Here is a 19,941-nt window from a genome sequence, read left to right on the forward strand (position 1 = left end):
CAACGCAACAGAATAATGTCCAGGTGCATCACAACATTAGCAGCAGAATAGAATCGCAACAACTGCATCACCAAGTAACAGCAGGTTCATATGCCAAAGACCAACCTGCCAAAAGATAATACTAATTTATCCAAAATATGGGCACAATAGCACCTAAGAATTATACCATTACAATGAACTTTGAATCACAAACAAATATATTTATTACAAATAAATGGAATTATGGAGATCAGCATTCCATACCTACTCATAAATAATTCCATAAATGGAATTATGGAGATCAGCATTCCATACCATTACAATGAACTTTGAATCACAAACAAATATATTATAATGTTTGAAGAATATTAGTTCATTCTAAAGTAATCCATCGGACATGCATTTCTAGAAAAGAAATAGTATGGATAGGGAAAGGGAACAAAGGCTGGAGAGCAGCAACAAAAAGTTGTGCAATCTGTTCAACATAAATACCAAACACACCAGAAACATGCAGCAATTACCTGAACAACAGCAAAAGCAGCACAGGCTTGAAGAATAGATGAAGGATTTCGAAGCATTGCAACATATCTCCCGATTTCAGCAGAACTGGAATATAATAACAAACGGATATAGACAAAGTAAATTAAGATTTCACTCCTAGGGAAATCATGTAAACATGCAAAGTTGCAAAATAAAAACATATAAGATTTCACTCATCATGAAAGAAAGTAGGCAGAATATATAGCAGCATAAATGACGGTAAAAAAATCTAAAGATCACTTCCAAGTTAAAGGAGATAGTCCTCAAAGCAAATAAAGAAAGCCAGTAAAAACACTAAATCATAGTCTTCAAAGCAAATATTTTATTATTTCATTTCGGTACAATAAGAATGTTTTTAAAATTTTTTGTAATTTTTTTCTCAGTTGCAATGTGAAATATGAAATATTTTGTTGTTATATATATAATAATATAAATTAATATTAGTCATTCTTAACTAACTATGTTTCTCTTTTTTATTTCAACAGATTGATTATAGTGTAATTCTTATTCATAGCTATGACACCATATGCTACAGTTGGCATCCAAATCTACTTAAAAAATTTAAATTAGTAACAGGAATCAAATGCACACCTGCATCTCAAGTGCCCTGCTTCTTGTATTTGAACTGCTTCTACTACCTGTGCCAACGTTGCAGGAGTTGATGATGTAGCAGTCACTGAGAAAATGTGTGGATCTGAAAATGACAGCAAGAAATCTTCTATCTGCTTCAGAGCCATCCTTCTAGCACCATCGAAGTTAACACTCTTTGAAGAACCTTCTAGTAAAGAACCCACAAGTGCCACTTCATCCATTCTATGAAACCAAGTCAAGCTCATGAGTATAGATGCAAACAATAGACACTTACATAAAACATAGTGTTTGTAAAACCATATTTTGTGCATCTGTGACAACATGAAAAACCATATTTTGGTTGACCTATTGCATCAAAAACAGAAACTTCATCAAATCCTATCCATAATTCCTTTCCCTGCTTCCATATTTCACAAACATAAAATATTTTATTATTCAATGAAAAATGGTACTGACAGTGAATAACATTTGCTCGGGAAGTACTCCAACTAAGAAAAGAGAATATAAAGCATCACTTTCAGAACAGGAATTAAATATGTAAGACAATAAAGAAACTTTTAATCAACAAAAATAAAAGGCAGGAGAACTATAAGAATCCTGTCTGTGGAACAACAAGTATCCATAGGAAATATTTAGTTAAAAGCATGAAAGAACCTTTTTAAGAAAAAACAAAGAATAATTGTAGGCCCAGAGATAGAAATAGGCAAGTCTTAAAAATTTGGGCATTGCTCAATCAATTTATCTTGATAAACATCATTTCAGCAAGCAAAAGAGCATTCATATCTCCAAAAAAGAAAGGAAGTGATATGTTGAATCAAGCTACTCAATTTGCAGCAAATACTTGAGCATCATAAACTTCCTTAATGTAAACAAGCAGAAGAAAGAGGAACCATGTTAAAAGCTAAGCATTTCTCAAACCAAATGACAACGGGTGTTAATGGAGAAACAAATGTTAGGTATTTAGGTGCTAACCAGAATAGAATGCAATGCATCTTTCATAGATTGGGACTGTCCAACTGTCTCAAGATGGTGAACCAAGATTTTCTTATTCGCAAGCACCTCCGAAACTGCATTTAGAAGACACATAAATGAGAAATGTTCAGTCAAATATGTTCACAAAATAGGAAGTGAACCAAAGCAACTTATAAGAGAATTACAAATCAAAACACCGGAAATGAAGGCTATCAATTGTAAGACTTATTCAGTTACAAACTTATAAGGAAATTCTCAAGTTCTCCAATAGCTTTTTATATTTGCAAATTTACATCATTTTGTGCATTTTAGAAAAGTTTACCCTTCCGTTTCACTAAAATATTAAAACTCAACCAATATGATTCAGGAATTACAACTTACAAGGAGAGCAAAGCCAAAACATGCAGATAGTCTGGAACCTAAATGATCCTACAACAAATTTAACACAATTCAGCTTTGTAGGGCATGGCATGACATGAATCTCAGTATTTACATTTCTATTGCTTTGCTTTAGCCAATAGAGGTAGATCTTAAAATTTTCCAAAGTCAAGGCGCAGAGTAACTTTAATTCAGTAAGCATGGTTTGGAAAAAAAACAGAAGCATTGTGACTCATCAAGACATGATGATGGTTTACTAAAACATATAACAAATGACACGAAAGTCCATCCCGAATGTATATTCAAGTAAGAAAATTAAGTAATCCCTTCAAGCAAATTACATAGAGTTGAGACGAAGATGCCTGTTCTAGGGTATGATGAGCATAATCCGTTGTAGATATCATAACACCAACAACAAATGACCCTAACTCAAGACTTAGACCTAAATAATCACTAACCTGATGAAATAACATTGAAAGTATTGCCGTGGTACTGGTTATTCATTAGAAATCACATTGAAAAGAGGAAAACAAATCTTTTAATGATACACTATGCTGAAAACTTACACTGCCTCAATGCTCGTTGAATTGGAAGCGTAGCTACAGCTCAAACCATCCCAAACATATCCTTTGGGAGCACAAGGATCACCCATCCAAATTTTCTTGAGTTGATATCCTTTGGGAGCACAAGGTTTCAACAACATGCCAAACCCTAAAACACGAAATCAGAACCCTAAAACACGAAATCAAAACTTAGAAATACCTTTGATTGCCGCTGCAACGGGAGGAAATAGAAGCAAATAGCAGACTGAGAAGAATGGACGAAGGAGCTCACGACGGTGGAGGAAAACACGGACTGGAGAGGAGCTCGCGATGGACGGCCGGAGGAGAACGGACTGAGGAGGAACGGCGCGTGCACAGACTGACGAGGACCGGCGCGAGCACGGACTGAGGGGAACGATGCGAGCACGAACTGAGGGGGAGCTCACGACGGTGGAGAGGAAGGAGAAGCCGAGCACGATCGCGTGGAGAGGAACGGAGAGGCGGGGAAAACAGCGTGGGGGTGGGAAACCTAGCCGATCGAGCGCATAACAAAGCGGGCACGGACGGAGGGGGAGCTCGCGACGATGAAGAGGTATGAGAAGCCGATCGCGACGGTGGAGAGGAACGGAGAGGGTGGGGGAAAAGAGTGCGGCCGAGCGCGGGCGGGGAAACAGAGCTAGCGGGGAGGGGAAAACCTAGCGCGTAACTGAGCGGGTCGGGAGAAAATTCAATTAAGCTTTTCGACCGGCTCCTTTTAACCGCGTACATCCATATGCGCTATTAATAATATATTTTTTTTAACTCTTTTTAATAGCATATAATTTTTACATGCTGTAAAAAATAGTATTCGCAGCGTACAATTATTTGTGCACTGTTAATTATAAAACATAAAATATTATCCGCAAATGGTGCGGGAGAGGGACGAAAATGGTGCGGGAGAGAAGAGGGAGGCGTACGAAGGAAATCGCGGACTCGCCCGCTAAAAAACCCTGGATATAAACCATCAACGACAACACTAAACGACAATACTTTTAAAAGCGTTGTCTTTGGCAAAAAATCTGCTAAAAGACAACGTTTTCGACAACGCTTTTGTAAAGTGTTGTGGTTGACCCCTAATAGACAACGCTTTCTGTACAAACGTTGTCTTTTGATTTCAAAAGACAACGCTTTTGACAAAAAACGTTGTAAATTGAAATACCACAACGCTTTTGCTAAAAAACGTTGTCTTTGGGGCGTTGTCTATTAACATTTTTCTAGTAGTGTTGCATCCCTAGGTACTTAAGTTCAATAATATAAATTAACTATTAAGTCTTGAAATTTTTAATTTAAAATTAAAATATCTCCTTCCTACCTCTTTTCCGTTAACTTTTCTAACATTTACGTGGCACTTAATTGAAGATGCAACTTTGGAAAATTCGTAGCGTTTCTTCTCTTTCGGTCGTCGTCGGTGGACAGCTATCTTTCACGTTGCTAAGTAGCTCAGTGGTTGGAGAAGACAGACTGCGACTGAGTGATGTGCGTTGTGCATCGCCCACTCCACCATTCCTTGTTTCTTTGTTTGATTCACAATTGTGGCAATTTGTACAATTAAAACGTGGAGAAATTTTTAAAAGTCCGAAACGAGTTGAGTGATCATTGTACGGTATGAGGCTGACAGCAGCCCTGGCCTATAACCTACCTCATACGTGGCTCGATATTTATATATAATATTATAAATTAGTATTTTTATGGACAGCTGTGTATGAAATCGAACTGATTGGTGACATACTTTTCATTGCAGATATACAGTCTGGGTTATATATTTATTATTTATAAAAAATTTATTATGTATTATTTTTTAATCGAATCAAAATAAAAAGTATGATTTTTTTTCATCATAGTTGTTTCATTGAAATGTAAAATAATAATAAATTTTAATTATATATATAATAATAATATATAATTTATTATATTAAATTCGAGCTCATCCAATATTAATTGCTAGATGACTAGATCTGTATTTGTAAATGGTTCTCATCATTGTGACTTCACTCATCTGTTGACTACTGTATATATATCGAGAGCAAATTAAAAAAATAGATTTTTTAAAAAAAAATTTCCAGTTCGACTATAAGATGCAAGTAAACTCCCACACCTTTGAATTTATAAATATTTTTATTTTATTTGTTTCTTTCCCTAGTGTAGAATATCTCTTTGGTAGAATATAGTTTTGTGGTCTAAGAGATATTAGTTGATCATTAGTTTCAAATTTAAGCATTATTATCCCTAAGAATATTCCTAATTTTTGGTTCCTTTCATGGAGTTTATTTTAAGAAATTCTATTTCATTTTTTTGATAAAACATGATTTTATAATACATGTGATATTACAAATATCGTTAGTAAAGATAATGATGATTGAGAAATATGATTTTCAAAATAATGTTTGATAATATTTTTTAAATGGCTTTTATTACTTTTATAATATATTTTTAAAATTTTCTAATTTTTCTATCGTCATAAAAGATTTCATTTTTATTGTTATTATTTTACTTTTTTGACAATTTATGATTTAAAATTATAATCAAGCGCAACAAATGTTTAACTGTAAGTGAAAGTGAAAGCCAATAGATGTTTTATGTCACACAATATTATTTTACTTAAAATAAAGTTTTGCAAGATAAAGATAATTATTGCCTTTCATTTTTAGTGAGAAACTGTTAAAATAAAGTTTTGTCGAGTAGTTTCTGTTGTGGTTCTGCAGGAACATCAGCTTTCTCAGAAAGAAAATTCTGTGAATGATTGGCGATTTGGCATCCCCGGTAATCATATAATTTTCTGCAGCCTTTTCTTTTCGCTTCTGTATATGCTCTGTATCAGCATGGATATAACAACACTACTATGCATGATCCTTGTGTTAAGTTTATGCTATACTTTCACTGTAGAGTATAAAGAACAGATTAAGAGATACAGAAAGCACATTTGCAGAACTATAAGGTAGGGATCATTCATAGAGATGTAAAGAAAACTAATCAAGCAAAATAAAGGACTCCGCTGTTAGGAGGAAAAACAGTCAGGTTAATCATGTAACAACTCTATTGCTTTGCTTATGTGACTGTAGCAGTTAGTTATACATAAATACTGGACTTGCTGGGTCATGATAGTTTTGGATTTCAACTAAAGGGGAGACATTCTAACCCGCAAAAAACACATTAAAGAGGAGACATTAACTACTGCAATGATTAGGAGATCTTTTAATCTTTCAAATATTTTTATACGCTCATTTGAATTTTCTCATCTTGCTTGCATTAACCCTTTGTGTGTTATCTCTAATTGCCTTGACTGATCAATAAAGCTAATTTATGTTTGTAGTACAGTATTTCATAAAGCTAACACTTATTTCATACAGTATGTTGGAAGTTTTTTTTTTCTTTTCCAGCTTTAGCTTGGCATATGAATTTTGAGTGTACCTATCTGTCTCACAATTTAAACTAGATTTGATGCTCAAGGCAATTCCCCATGTGTACAAGTTCCCCATCTTCATCTGGGATTAAGCTGGGTTATGATGTCCCATGCGACTAGTTATGGACCATCAAAATTGTGGTTCTTTTACAAACATGTTCATTTTCTTGGCAAGAGAATCATAGCAGGGCCATTATTTGATCTCAAGGTTAGCTGCCCATTAAAAATTGTCAATCATAGCTCGAGGGTAGTTCATTCTTCGAGCAACTCAAGTCACGATCAAATATTTCTTTTCCTCTCTGTACAGCAAGTCATACTCATCGATTGCGCTACCTTGTTCATAGTTATTTAACTCAGTTTTAGTATGTTTTCTTCTTTAGTCCCTGAACTTCCATTTAACAGAAGCAAAAAAGTATTCCATTCCAAAAACAACTCTGTTACTCGGCATTGTAGCATAAACAAGATGATGTTATTTGATTCGTTTTCATTGCATGATTATAGCATTTCCTTTTTGGAATTAAAAACTGAAAGGAATTCGATGATGTGCATGTTGTAGATACTGAACAGTCCAGATAGAAGATTGGAAGGCACCACTGGACGAAAAGCAGCTGTAAGCAAGCAAATCTTTATCACTATCGATCAATAAATTTTTTTAAACGATTTCCATTCAAATCATGACACTTGGCAATAAAGACGGTTAGGAGTGGGAGAATCCACTGAGTGTTCACGGGGGACAAGGGTTTGGTATGCTTTGTTGAAGCATATCCTTTGATTACACATATAATGCGATGCTATGCTGTGATTAATGTGTTGATGGCCCTGCTTTTGCTAAAGAAAAGGTGGTGGCGAGTGGGAAGCGGAAATCCATGCCTCTGCATCGCTCAATCGGCATCCATTCGTCTTGGCGTTTGCGTTAACGCAACTGCTCATTGATACCGTTCAAAAGTCGCATATGCCTATTTGGGGAATTTACAAAAAAAAACATGGCTATGATTATTCAGATTTATCAATAAGTCCTATTGTTTTAGTTCGATCGTTAAATTTCATAGTGTATTTCGGCCGCATTACATTAAACTAAGCGAAAAGATTGAATTTCTTGTTGCACGAAGTTAAATCAAATCTTATATATCTAATTCACATCAAGTTAAATCATGAAACTCATGGTGTCTTTCCATTTCTCTTAACATGTAACATGCAATGCATAAAAAAATTCTTAGTTTTCTTCCTTCAATGTCAAACTACGAGCTTTCGCACCAAAGTCAAAAGTCGTGAAGCGAGATTTAGAAATGATTTTCTATGAGTTTGTATAACTTTTTGGATATCTCAATTAATAAAAAAAATTAAATCAATTATCTATCCAAATAAAACATTTAATTTTTTCTTTGTCATATTTCCCCACTTGGCTATTCACTCTAACCCGGTTGGGGGTCGGTTTACGGAACCAATAAACAGGTGGTATTCACGGGCAGGTATAAAATGGCTATTTTCGTGAAACTCGGGTTTGACCTACGAGCGTGAAGCATTACGACCCTATTCTTCTCCGGCGGAGAAGCATACCGCAGAGTTACCTTTATAAATTATAGTTCTCACTCAACTTACGCTGCGTTTTCTTGGTTCCTTCCGCACCGTCGCCTTCTCCTTCGCTAGCCGTTTCCGAATCGATCCCTCCTCCTTTATCTCTTCCGATCCGATACCTTCGCTTCTCCTCCCCCTCCTCCTGGTTCGTCGTAGTTTCCGATCGTGGAATCTTCTTCGGAAATGACGGAAGCGCAGAGGAGGCCGAAGACCAAGATTGTGTGCACCCTGGGCCCAGCCTCGAGGTCCGTGGAGATGGTCGAGAAGCTCTTGAGGGCGGGGATGAATGTAGCCAGGTTCAATTTCTCTCACGGATCCCACGAGTACCACCAAGAAACCCTAAACAATGTCCGCACCGCGATGGAGAATACGGGAATCCTCTGCGCCGTCATGCTCGACACAAAGGTCTCTTCTTGCCACCGGCTATGTTCTTCTCTTTAACGAATCGTCGCGTCTCCTTTTTTTCTACTATAGATTCCTTTGTTTAGATTGCTTTTTTGTCGTTTTGTGATTAGGGTACGACTGAGATGAATCGATTTGAAGATCTAATGTTTTTAAACATTTGACGTTGTTTACTGAGTAAAACTGTAAAGTATTGCCTTTGGTCTTTTTATGTGATTTTCACTCTGATTTCCTATGTTCCGTCGTTGTTTAACTCTCGATTATCCAGCCAGTGACTGTATACCTGTTTTACTCTTGCTTGTTATTTCACATTGTGGTGATCATTTCTACTGTTTGCATTTGGAAGCTTAAAACCCAATACAATTTTTTGATGAACCATATCATTTAAAATTAGATGAGACTTGGTGTTATGGACTACTGTCGTATAATATCGGATGCTTAAAAGGAAATTTGTGGTGTTAGATGACAAATAGTTAAATCAAAACACATCTAGAGAAGAATCCAATGGAGGCATAAGATCGCACAAACATGTCATAACGAAAATTCAGGAGCGATTCTGTGTTTAAATTGTGTGGAGTGTTCAAGATATGCGATATCACAGTGTAGTAAATGTTAGTTCTTTATATTCCACGTCACCTGTCTAGTATTGTAAGAGATGCAAGAAATTCGATCATCCTTAGAAGGAAAACATTGCTCCATGGTGGGATAAGATATGAGGTATTTGACTTTAAATACTTGGGCTCACATTTGTTCATCTTTTGTTGTAAAGAAGTAAAATTTGAATAAATACTAACAATTTGTTTTGACTTTGGATACCAACAAGGTATCTTATTAGAAAATGTATCTTAAGGGCATATATAAATGTCAAACCCAAAAGAGTACGTATCAATGAGATAACCTAATTGTATCTGTTGGATATTTATTCACTACAGATAAATTTAGGAATCTAGATACGTGGTCTAAAGATGGTCAACACTAATAGTGTCTCCATTCTTTTGATTGATTTTATATATCATTTTAACATAAAGTATAAAACCTTTTATGATCTTAGGTTAATTAGAGCTTCCTACCTTATGTTTTGCACTTTTCACATAGATGGAAGGAAGGTGATTTTTATGAAAGGTTGTATTGATTTTCTAGATGCATTTTAATAACTTGATTGTGCATACTTTCATTTCTCACCTCTGTGATAAAAATTGAACTGCCAATTTCCTGTGTTAAATAGATTTGCACTTTAGACAGAATGATTACAACAGGAAAAAAAAATAACAACACTAACTTGGAATAGATTGATTTTACTAATATGGCAATAGAAGGAAAATGTGAAATTTGGAAAAGGAGTTTTCTTAGATACATGGGCATACTTGTTTACTAAGCGGTGAAGTTAATTTGATATGCAAGAAAACATGTTGTATGCCATTGTTCTTACTGTCTTCTCATTTCTACAAGCCAAAATTTAGACTGTCTATAATCCCGGATCAGATAGGTTTGGATGCTGTAATATTCATTGATGTTAAATAAATAAAGAAAAAGACAACAGGAAAATAGAACAAAACTAACTTTATAGGTTGATTTTATTAACACAACAGAAGAAAACAGGAAGTTTTGATTCGAGTTTTCTACTTTTGTTGATACTGGGCATACTTGTTTATCTGTGAAGTTAATTTGATGTGCAAATGTCATTGGTGGTGTTTTTGTTACAATTTCCATGACAATTGACAGGGTCCAGAGATACGTACTGGATTTTTGAAAGATGGCAAGCCTATCCATCTAAAACAGGGTAAAGAGATCACGATAACTACAGATTACAGCATAAAGGGAGATGAGAACATGATATCTATGAGCTACAAAAAGCTAGCAGTGGATTTGAAGCCAAACAGTGTCATTTTGTGTGCTGATGGAACTATCACTCTGACAGTCCGTTCTTGTGATAAGGATGCAGGACTTGTTCGCTGCCGCTGTGAGAACTCTGCAATCCTTGGTGAGAGGAAAAATGTTAATCTTCCAGGAGTTGTGGTTGATCTTCCTACTCTAACTGAGAAGGATAAGGAAGATATCCTCAAATGGGGTGTTCCAAACAAAATTGATATAATTGCTCTGTCCTTTGTACGGAAAGGTTCTGATCTTGTAGAGGTCAGAAAAGTTCTTGGCGAACATGCCAAGTCAATTATGCTAATGTCCAAGGTCTGTTAATGTTTCTGAACTTCCTGTTTTTTCTGTTCTGATCACAAAGGCTTATTATCACTGATTATACTCAGGTTGAGAATCAAGAAGGGGTGGCCAACTTTGATGACATTCTTGCAAATTCAGATGCTTTCATGGTTGCACGTGGTGATTTGGGTATGGAAATTCCTATCGAAAAGATATTCTATGCTCAGAAGGTGATGATTTTCAAGTGCAATATACAAGGAAAACCTGTTGTAACTGCGACTCAGATGTTGGAGTCTATGACCAAATCACCACGACCAACTCGAGCAGAAGCAACTGATGTTGCTAATGCTGTTCTAGATGGCACCGACTGTGTGATGCTGAGTGGTGAAACAGCTGCAGGTGCTTATCCAGAGGTAGCAGTTCAAACCATGGCTAAGATTTGCTTGGAAGCGGAATCTTATCTGGACTATGGTGCTGTTTTTAAAGAAATTATGGCCGCTGCACCAATGCCTATGAGCCCGTTGGAGAGTCTTGCATCATCAGCTGTTAGAACTGCCAACTCTGCTAAGGCATCGCTCATCTTGGTCCTGACCAGAGGGGGGAGCACAGCAAAACTAGTAGCAAAATACAGGCCGGTGATGCCAATTCTGTCTGTAGTGGTTCCAGAATTGAGGACAGACTCCTTCGACTGGTTCTGCAGTGATGAAGCTCCTGCAAGGCACAGCCTCATATTTAGAGGATTGATCCCAGTGTTGAGCTGTGCATCTGCAAAGTCTTCGGACAGTGAGTCTACTGATGAAGCTATTGAATTTGCTCTTCAGCATGCTAAAGCTACAGGGTTATGCAAACCTGGAGAATCCATTGTGGCTCTTCACCGTGTTGGAGTTGCATCGGTGATCAAGATCATGACTGTTAAATGATCCTTTGACAACTACCTTGAAATTTCTCTCATTTAGACTATTTTATCCTACATCGTAGTGTTCTGTTTGTTTGGGGCAATTTTGCATACTAATACCTTAGTCCCTGTTTTGGTTGCAATTTTGTTTTTTCCTTTTAAAGGCTTTGCTTATTATATAATAAAATAATTTTGAAAGCAGCAAGGTTGATTAAATATTGATATTATGGCTTAAGACCAAAGGAAGCACAATATACTATGGCTTATGACCAGAGGAAACTTTTCTGTTTTGAGATGATTTATGCTAGCTCATGGTAATGCTACATTAAAGCATTGCCCTTTTCTTGTGAATCACATCTTCAGCCATGGTGTCGAAGAGCAAGTTGTCGTCTAATTTCAAGACATTCAATTGTATCGCAGTCTATTGCCCAAGAGAATTTCATGCAATAATTCATAAAGCTGATGGAGCCCTTTTATCTTGAGACTTATATGCATTTAAGATACTCACATTTACTATGTCAATAATTTACTTGGCCTTGCTCTCCCAGTTATGCTGTTATGGCGATCGATAAGCTTGTGTGAAGTAGAGTATACCACTTTAGTTTCTATTTCATTCATTTTGAAGTTTAAGCTCGTTCTTCTTTCTCAAGCAGGAGTTCACTTGAAGTAGTATCCTATGTCTGCTCTTATAAATATTCTTACAAAATTCACTCGATCAGTTATTTTAATTGCTGTAGCTGCTAGTACAACCTGTCTTGATAACTCGTTAACTGATTTCTTTTTTTTTAATTATTATTATTGATTACTCTGGAGTCACTCTATTCACGTTTAGTAGCACTAGAGAGATACATGGTTTATGTGTCTTCCAAAAGGCCAACAGTGAAATCTGAAAACCCACTAATTAACCAGATCTACATTCTCTTCGCCTTCAGGCAGGAAAAATCCAATAGATGCAAATACCACATGGCCTGCTGTACTGCAATAACCTACCTCAAAATCACATCACGGCCATACAAATGGAAGACTGCAGAGAAATTTTAAAAAGCTCATCCAAGGAGATGATGTGGAAAGAAAGAACAGAAGATTGATTCTATGATCATACGTATAAGAAGATAATCAAAAAATTATAATTGATCATTACGAAAGAAAATATTATTTTACTTTTATTAAAATTCGATTTTTATTTACTATAATAAATCTATTTCTTAATATCCAACTCAATCAAACGCTGAGAACTAAATTATTACTGCCTCTCCCATGCCACAACAAAGAACAGTGTTCTTTTCGGAGTCATAGAGGGAGGGGAGGAGGGGCCGCTCCCATGTACTCGAGATATCAGATAAGGTTACTGAGACGTGGGGTGCAACTCCATTCGCGTGCATAAAGAAAGCGCTCGCAGATCAGTTCGGTGGCTGGGAGCACTTCAGGGGTGCCAACTTCCCACGTGGAAGGTCGATGTCCACAGCTCTAGCCTCGAGGCGTAGTTGAAGGAGGTACGACAGATTGGATTTCTTGCCACTGCTGTTGTTATATATTATTATGGTGCGTGGTGCGTCGCCAGTATCGAGGCATGCATGTGACCTGTCGTTTCTCTGCTTGCCATATGGTCGGTCCTACGACCATCTGTGAGGAGGTAAATCGAGAAAGTACAGTTGATTACGACGCAGGAGGGTATTGCCTGGCTTCGCCAGGATTCGAACCCTTGCTCTCTTCTGCAAGTCTGCTGCGTCGTAACCAACTCACCTATACCCCGGGGGCGTGTGACCTGTCGTTTCTGTTTCTGGAAAGGGTGAAATTCATCATCCGATCTACGATTTAATTGGCCGTGAAAAAATTAAAAAGTGAAATTCACAAGGGATTGACTATATAACAAATGTAATTTATACATAAGTATTTGATCAAGCTTACGATCACTTAATACTCTTGTTACAATTCAAAATCATCAATAATACAATGCATAAGATCCTAATTCTTTTTATAGATTGATAATATAACTCAGTCTAAATTCTAATACATTTTTCTAAATAAATAAATAATTTTTAACTTCACTAATAAAAATTCTAACTAATATTTTCTAAGTTTTATCATACTAAAATTTATTAAAACCCTAATGAGAGAGAGAGAGAGAGAATGATTCTTCAATACTGTCATCATCCTTATATTATCTTGAGTACAAAGTAAAACCTTTCCAAACTTATAGTTCTGGTGTGTTAGCCTACATAGTCCGGCTACAACCCTCCTTGTGTCACCTGAGCAACTAAGAAATTAAGGCTTGTTTTCCTTTTGGTTGTCCAAGCAGTAGACATTCTCTCCCCCCTCACATCACATGTGTGCTTGGCCTCAACAGTAAACAATTGACTTGGTTTGGTGAATATATGCAACCCCAACATCTTGATAAGTTGGCTATGAATTTGAAACAAATGTTTTTTATACCATTTTAGTTTTTTAGAATTCTTATTTTGTTAAAATACTAAACAAATATTCGATCGAGGAAAAAAAAGTCTTTTTGATCATCTTCACTTTGGGCATTAGCATTAATAACTTTTCAACATGGGATCTGATCCTCCCCTTGCTAGTTGCTTCAATGAAACAATCCAATCCAATTTGTTCTAAGCCCTCATAGTTTTTATTTTTAGATTCAACCCAAAAGATCTCATACATTAGAGATATCTTTCTTATATAACTCTATAATTTTTTCTATATATTTTCAATATGAGATTTTGATTGTATTCCAATACTTTTCACACGATTCCAAACACACGGTAATTGGATCTAATTGATGCTTCTTAGCTATGGAGTATGAGGTTGCAATGCCTTACTTACATTAAAACAATTTCTCGTTGAAGAGTGAATTTCAACTTAATGATCAAAGTGAACAAAGTGACTACTTAATCAATTAACCTCCCTTTAAGTTTATATTAACGACAAACTCTTAATTCTATGATTGAATACGAATTGCTTTTATTACAGAATTATAACATTGAGATTCATGATCATAATGTTATACACATTTGCAATGATAGATTGGATATTAGATCATGCTTTTATTATTATTTTACATATATTATCTTTTAGGTTCTTATGATTATCCTTGGCATTTTACTAATAATTCCACTCGTACATCTAGAGCAATTTGAGGAGAGATCTTCATTAGTTTGCATTATCTATGATTTCTTTACTTTCTCATTTTATGATTATAGTTATTTTAACATAATTATTTTGAAATAAAAATTAAAATAATATTTCATAATAAATTATTTTATTTTTGATTATTGCATGTGAGCATTAAATGCTCTTGTATCAGTGAGCAGCGTACGAGTGTATTACAAACATTCTCTAGTTGTGGTGCTCGAACTGTTTCAACAGTGTGGATATCTTTATGATAAATAATCAAAAATATTCATCCAGACATTTCTCCATTCGAAAACTTTAATTTAATCTATCAAAGAAATATAAAAATCTATTTTTAAAAAACTGCATAGTTTCTTTAAATCATAAATTTTAAATTATTTTTTAATGGCAAAAAGTAACACTATACATTAAAATCTTAAATCTTCCAATGTTAACGCTCGTTGAGTTGATGAAATTTTGATCCAGTTTTTTTTTTAATAAAAATTTCGATAGATGTAAGTTATTCTATTTATTACAAATTTTAAATTGTTAATTTGGATAAATATGTCAAATACGAGTAGTAGCCTTCAACATTAATTTGCATATTAAATGAGTAATAAAAATTAAATATATCACTCAAAAAGTTTTAAATTTACCTCGGAAAATATAGGAGACAAGATAATGCCACGGGGCCCCACAGTATTTTCTGCCATGGCGGGTTAAAGTCTTCATTAAAACGAACAGGCAACTGCTCCGATTCCTGTGCAATGAACTCTACTCCCACTCCCCCAAACAATCGAAAGTGATGGAGAAGCACAGCGTAACAGCAAGCTTCCATGGCGGCCTCTACCGATCCCCATCCGCCTTCCACTCCTCTGGCTGCTCCCTCACCCCGCGTGGCCACCCCGGCGACGACACAGAGCTCAACATCTTCGATGCGGAGCGCTACTTCAGTGAAGACAACCCCTCCGCCGCCGCCGAGAGCACCCTCGTCGCCGATGAGGTGCTCGAAAGGCGCGATCTTTCCTGCGATCCCAGGGTCTCCTCTGTCTCCTCCGCCGACGGCCTGAGGCGGAATGACCGGGACGGAGAGACTCCGACCGCGTCCTCTCAGGCTAGCTGGAATAGCAAGTCCAGTTTGCTCTCCCACCCACTGGCGCCGCCCTCCTTCGCAGTCGTGAGGACCCGGTCGTCCGGTGTGCGCAGGTTCTTCCGCCGAAGCTGCCTTTGCTCCGGAAAGAAGTCCGTCGACGTGGAGGTTCGTCGGTCGGTGGAGTTGAACGCGCCGCTTAGTGTCAAAAAGCAGAGCTCGCGAACACGGGATGTGGGACTCAGCAGCATTCCGGAGTCGGCTCCCGGAGACGAATTCAAGAGCGAATTGAGCGTCGGGGAAGTGACGAAGTTGAAGATAGCCCCCGGAAATTGGGGCAAAGATCGGAGCTTTTACAATGTTGCAACTCGTTTCTCCCCGGAAAAGACCTTTCCGGCGGAAATAGGCCACCGAATAGTAAGCTCCCGTAAACTCTTCGCCGATACCGCTGGTTTCTCCTTTCCCGTGTTGAGTCCTCCGCGCGATTCGCTGGAGATCTTCCGTCCATCCGAGGAGGCGGTTAGGACTATGGAGAAACCGTCGGAGTTCTCATCGCCAATGATGGCGCTTCCTCGTCTCGGAGAGAGGGAACGCCTAAGGTTTTCATACCCCGCGAGTCCCAAGCAGCGGCCGGAGGAGGACGCAGCAAGCGACACAAGCTCAGACCTTTTCGAGATCGAGACTTCTCTATCGACGACCCCTACGACGAACCTCCGCCGCGACTCCCTTGACGAACTCGAAGGACGGCGTTTCATCGGTAATGGCGGTGCGGCTGAGATCCTCCAGCTCCGGCGGAGAATCGAGGAGGCGGCGGCGACGCCGTCCGTCGTCCCCAGCGAGTGCTACCCACCGAGCGAGGCGAGCGTGGAATGGAGCGTCGTGACCGCGGAGGGCTTCGCCGCCAACTTCTCCAGCGCGGCCTCCAATTACGACGAGCTCCGTTTCATCGAGGAGGAGCACGACCGGTTCGCGGCAGCAATGAGCAGAGAGCGGCGGAAGGCCAACGGCCTGTTGGGCTGCCGGGGTGAGAAAGCTGTCAGCGTCGGGCCGAACCCGGTTCGTATCCCTCCACCCGTCGAACCGGAGGTCTTGGCGACGAACATAGCGAAGTTCAGAAGCCTTGGTTTGGCGCAGGAACGGCTAGCCCGGCCGGTTCAAAAAAATTAGACCGGTTTATTTGTAATCTGGCCTATTATTATGTACGTTTTCTTGTTCTTTTCCAATAATAAAATTTGTATTTTTGCAATTTCATGTGATGTGAAAGCCTTAAACCCTGAATGTTTCATGTAAGATTAATTCAGAATTTGGATTTCTTCCGATGTGATTCTTTTGCTTTTCCAAATGATATAAGTAACTTGTAATTTTAGCCAAGAGAGTTGTGGTTGAAGAAGATCTAAAGCCCATGATCAAAGTTTTGCATTCACAAGCTCACCACTAGTTATGGGTCACGAAAGACCATAAAATGATCATATAATCATAACTATTACATTTTTTACAGATTTATACAATCATTAATCACACACACACAATTTTATTTACATTAATTACTACTCACAAAATTTAGCTTAACTCTTTTTAGCATTTAACCTCCCAACAATGCTAGCAAAAAGTCTACATATGCATGCATGAGAAAAGCTAATGTTCTTTTCATGATGAAAACCCTTTTGCCACCACAAAAGTTAGAACTAGCAAAAAGCCATATGCATGAAATAGAGTCAGCTAGATATGTTACATGTAGAAACTAACACCATATAATTATTAATATTATATATATATTTTCAAATACTTATAAAATCATTAGACATACTTGGTTTTGTTTATATTATTTGTACAAACCACAACATTTGGTTTATCTTTCAGCAATTAAATAGGGTTTTAATTGCCAAATGCCAACAACAATCCTAGCCAAAAGTCAAGATATGCATGTGTGAGACACTAGTTGTTTTCCAGATTAGAACCGTCACTCAGCTACATTTGGACCCTTGCGTCGACATTTAGTGTATGATGTGAGGTACCTCCAAACCTAAAGGACTAGAGCACACTCATATGTATAAAGGTGACAAAGATTCAAATTAATATACGTACGTCAAGAATCCTGGACTAGATATAGATCACACGTCTGTTTTTTTTGTTTTCTTTTGGAAGATACAAGACGTGTGTTGGAATTATAATTAACACTCATCGATTCGATCTAGCTAGTAAAGTTAATCACTTTACTTTTCTGACGATTGGAGTTTTCTTTTATAAGAACTATAGTCATAACCGATCGATCCTTTAACATATCATAGAAGAAGAACAGCAAACAATCATTTAGTGAATGGAACTTTTCATCAGAAATGATGAACATCCATTTGAACAATCCATTTGATGCCCCAAATAACCAGAGAACCTGTTGGTTCCGGTATCCGAAAGGATGTAAACTGATATGGATCGTCGAGACTAGTGGTCAAAACCTCCGTAAACGATATTGTTTCGCTATGGTGATTACGGATAGCAGCAACTTATTTTGACTCTGAATGCACAAAATGAGATAAATGCACCGAAGATGAGTAGAATCGATGATGAAGAGGTTCAATGCCCTTTGGATGAGTGGATGTAACCTTTAGACATGATCTATCTGAGCCGTCGGATCTGGAGGGTTGTAACCCTCCACATAGCTCTTTTAATCTCATCCATCAGATTTGAAGAGTTGTGATCATCAGATCTTCCCTTTGGTCATCAACCGTCGGATCTGGATCTAATGATTCATTCGATCTGACGCTTTAGATCAAGTCTCATATCAAGTGGTCAGATCGTGACTCTTCGTGATCCAACGCTCCAGATCGCATCATATGCGATCCATCACACATCTTTGATCAACGATTATCATCTGTTCATCCAGTCAATAGTCCAGTCATCTCTCATTGCTCACGTGGATGTCACATATGCAACGCCACCCAAGTACCACGTAGGCACGGCCATGTCCGCTGGAGCATAAATTTAAGCTCCTCTTGACGACGCGTACGTGCGAAGTGCAAAGTGCGCCAACAAAACGCTTATTGCGCGCGTGCGCGCTTGGCGGGCTCACAGGTGAGCGCACCTGCTCGCCCTTGAGAAGAGAGCACATGAGCTTTTTGTGTTAATTCCATTAACACAACAACATTAATAAGGAAAGGAAGCTCATCGAAAATTTCCGATGTGGTAATATTTCCCATACATTTTCTATTCATTTTTAATCAAGTTTGAGCAAATTAATAGTCTAGATCTATCTACGTGAAATATAGATTTCGATTTTAAAATCCATTATGACTTTCATTGATTAATGACACCTTAATTTTTCACAAAACCATATTGATCTTTTAAATCTCCAATATCCAACAGAACCAAGCTATATATTGTTTGAATCAGTTATGCTGACTTCCTGATTTAAATTGTCTCAGTTTGAATCTTGTTTGAGGAACCGGCCTTGCAGATTCAGTATCACTCGTGGAAGCTGAATTCCATACGTCCTGTGGATGGAGCATTGAAGCAAGGGAAGAAGACATCTTCTTGTAGTTCTCTTTCATTAGTTCATCATACTTGCTGAAAAATTGAATTGAATTTGATTTTGAACCCCGGAATGAAGTCTCCAGCTTATCGATGGCGAAGAGCTCTGCCATGATCTTCTGACTATTTGGGTCGTCGGAGCAAAGGAATTTCACCTTCTTGTATACATTTAGCTAAAATAAATAACAATCCGAATCACCACAATTCAGATTGAAACAATCAGTGTTTCAAACCTGAAACCCAGGCAATTAGCTCTGTGGACTTTTCCAGTCTCAGATTCATAAGCAATGTCTTCTTCAAGATAAAGGAAACAATATATCAGGATATCATTGAAATACAACTCTGCCTTAAGTCTTCAATCTCTGCCTTAAGTCTTCAAAGCAAGTGATAATTAGGATTCTTGATGTCTAATTGGGTTATTAGGTAACTTAGTGAAAATTTTATGTTTACGAGATTTTATACAGTTGATTTAAACTCTCCGCCAGTTTTTATGATGCAAATAAATTATTCTATCTATAACAATTATCGTTCAATGTGATTGTCCAAATTAATTTTATGAATAATGATCAAATAATTATTGTATGATGATTATTCATTAATCAAATGGATAGTGTTTTAGTTAATTAGCTGTCCAAAGTTATACGAAGATAATTAATCTTGAATTTAAAGTTTGGTCATTTAAAATCACTTATAAATGGTTGCGCGCGTTTTTAACCACCATTTTTTATTTCTTCCCTACAATTTTTTTTCT

General features: G+C 37.4%; 2 protein-coding genes across 2 annotated transcripts; both read left to right on the forward strand.

Annotated features, from left to right (window-relative positions):
• Positions 1-8,082: 8,082 nt before the first annotated feature.
• Positions 8,083-11,669, forward strand: LOC141832784 (pyruvate kinase, cytosolic isozyme-like). The gene is made up of 3 exons (XM_074720168.1): positions 8,083-8,421; positions 10,141-10,602; positions 10,677-11,669. The coding sequence occupies exons 1-3, from the start codon at positions 8,200-8,202 to the stop codon at positions 11,487-11,489; spliced, it is 1,497 nt and encodes a 498-aa protein (XP_074576269.1). The 5' UTR covers positions 8,083-8,199; the 3' UTR covers positions 11,490-11,669.
• Positions 11,670-15,371: 3,702 nt separating this feature from the next.
• On the forward strand, positions 15,372-16,883 carry LOC141813425 (protein PHYTOCHROME KINASE SUBSTRATE 4-like). The gene has a single exon (XM_074701396.1). The coding sequence runs from the start codon at positions 15,381-15,383 to the stop codon at positions 16,830-16,832; it is 1,452 nt and encodes a 483-aa protein (XP_074557497.1). The 5' UTR covers positions 15,372-15,380; the 3' UTR covers positions 16,833-16,883.
• Positions 16,884-19,941: the final 3,058 nt, after the last annotated feature.

This window comes from Curcuma longa, chromosome 1, assembly GCF_044706935.1.
Source record: "Curcuma longa cultivar G26 ecotype Majalengka, Jawa Barat chromosome 1, ITB_CL_G26_1.1, whole genome shotgun sequence".
Lineage (NCBI taxonomy): Eukaryota > Viridiplantae > Streptophyta > Magnoliopsida > Zingiberales > Zingiberaceae > Curcuma > Curcuma longa.

Excerpts from the sequence above, each read along its gene's own strand:
- LOC141832784 (XM_074720168.1), top strand. The coding sequence starts at position 8,200 with ATGACGGAAGCGCAGAGGAGGCCGAAGACCAAGATTGTGTGCACCCTG. Across the intron at positions 8,422-10,140 it reads CCGTCATGCTCGACACAAAG|GGTCCAGAGATACGTACTGG; the intron begins GTCTCTTCTTGC and ends GACAATTGACAG. Across the intron at positions 10,603-10,676 it reads CAATTATGCTAATGTCCAAG|GTTGAGAATCAAGAAGGGGT; the intron begins GTCTGTTAATGT and ends GATTATACTCAG.
- LOC141813425 (XM_074701396.1), top strand. The coding sequence starts at position 15,381 with ATGGAGAAGCACAGCGTAACAGCAAGCTTCCATGGCGGCCTCTACCGA.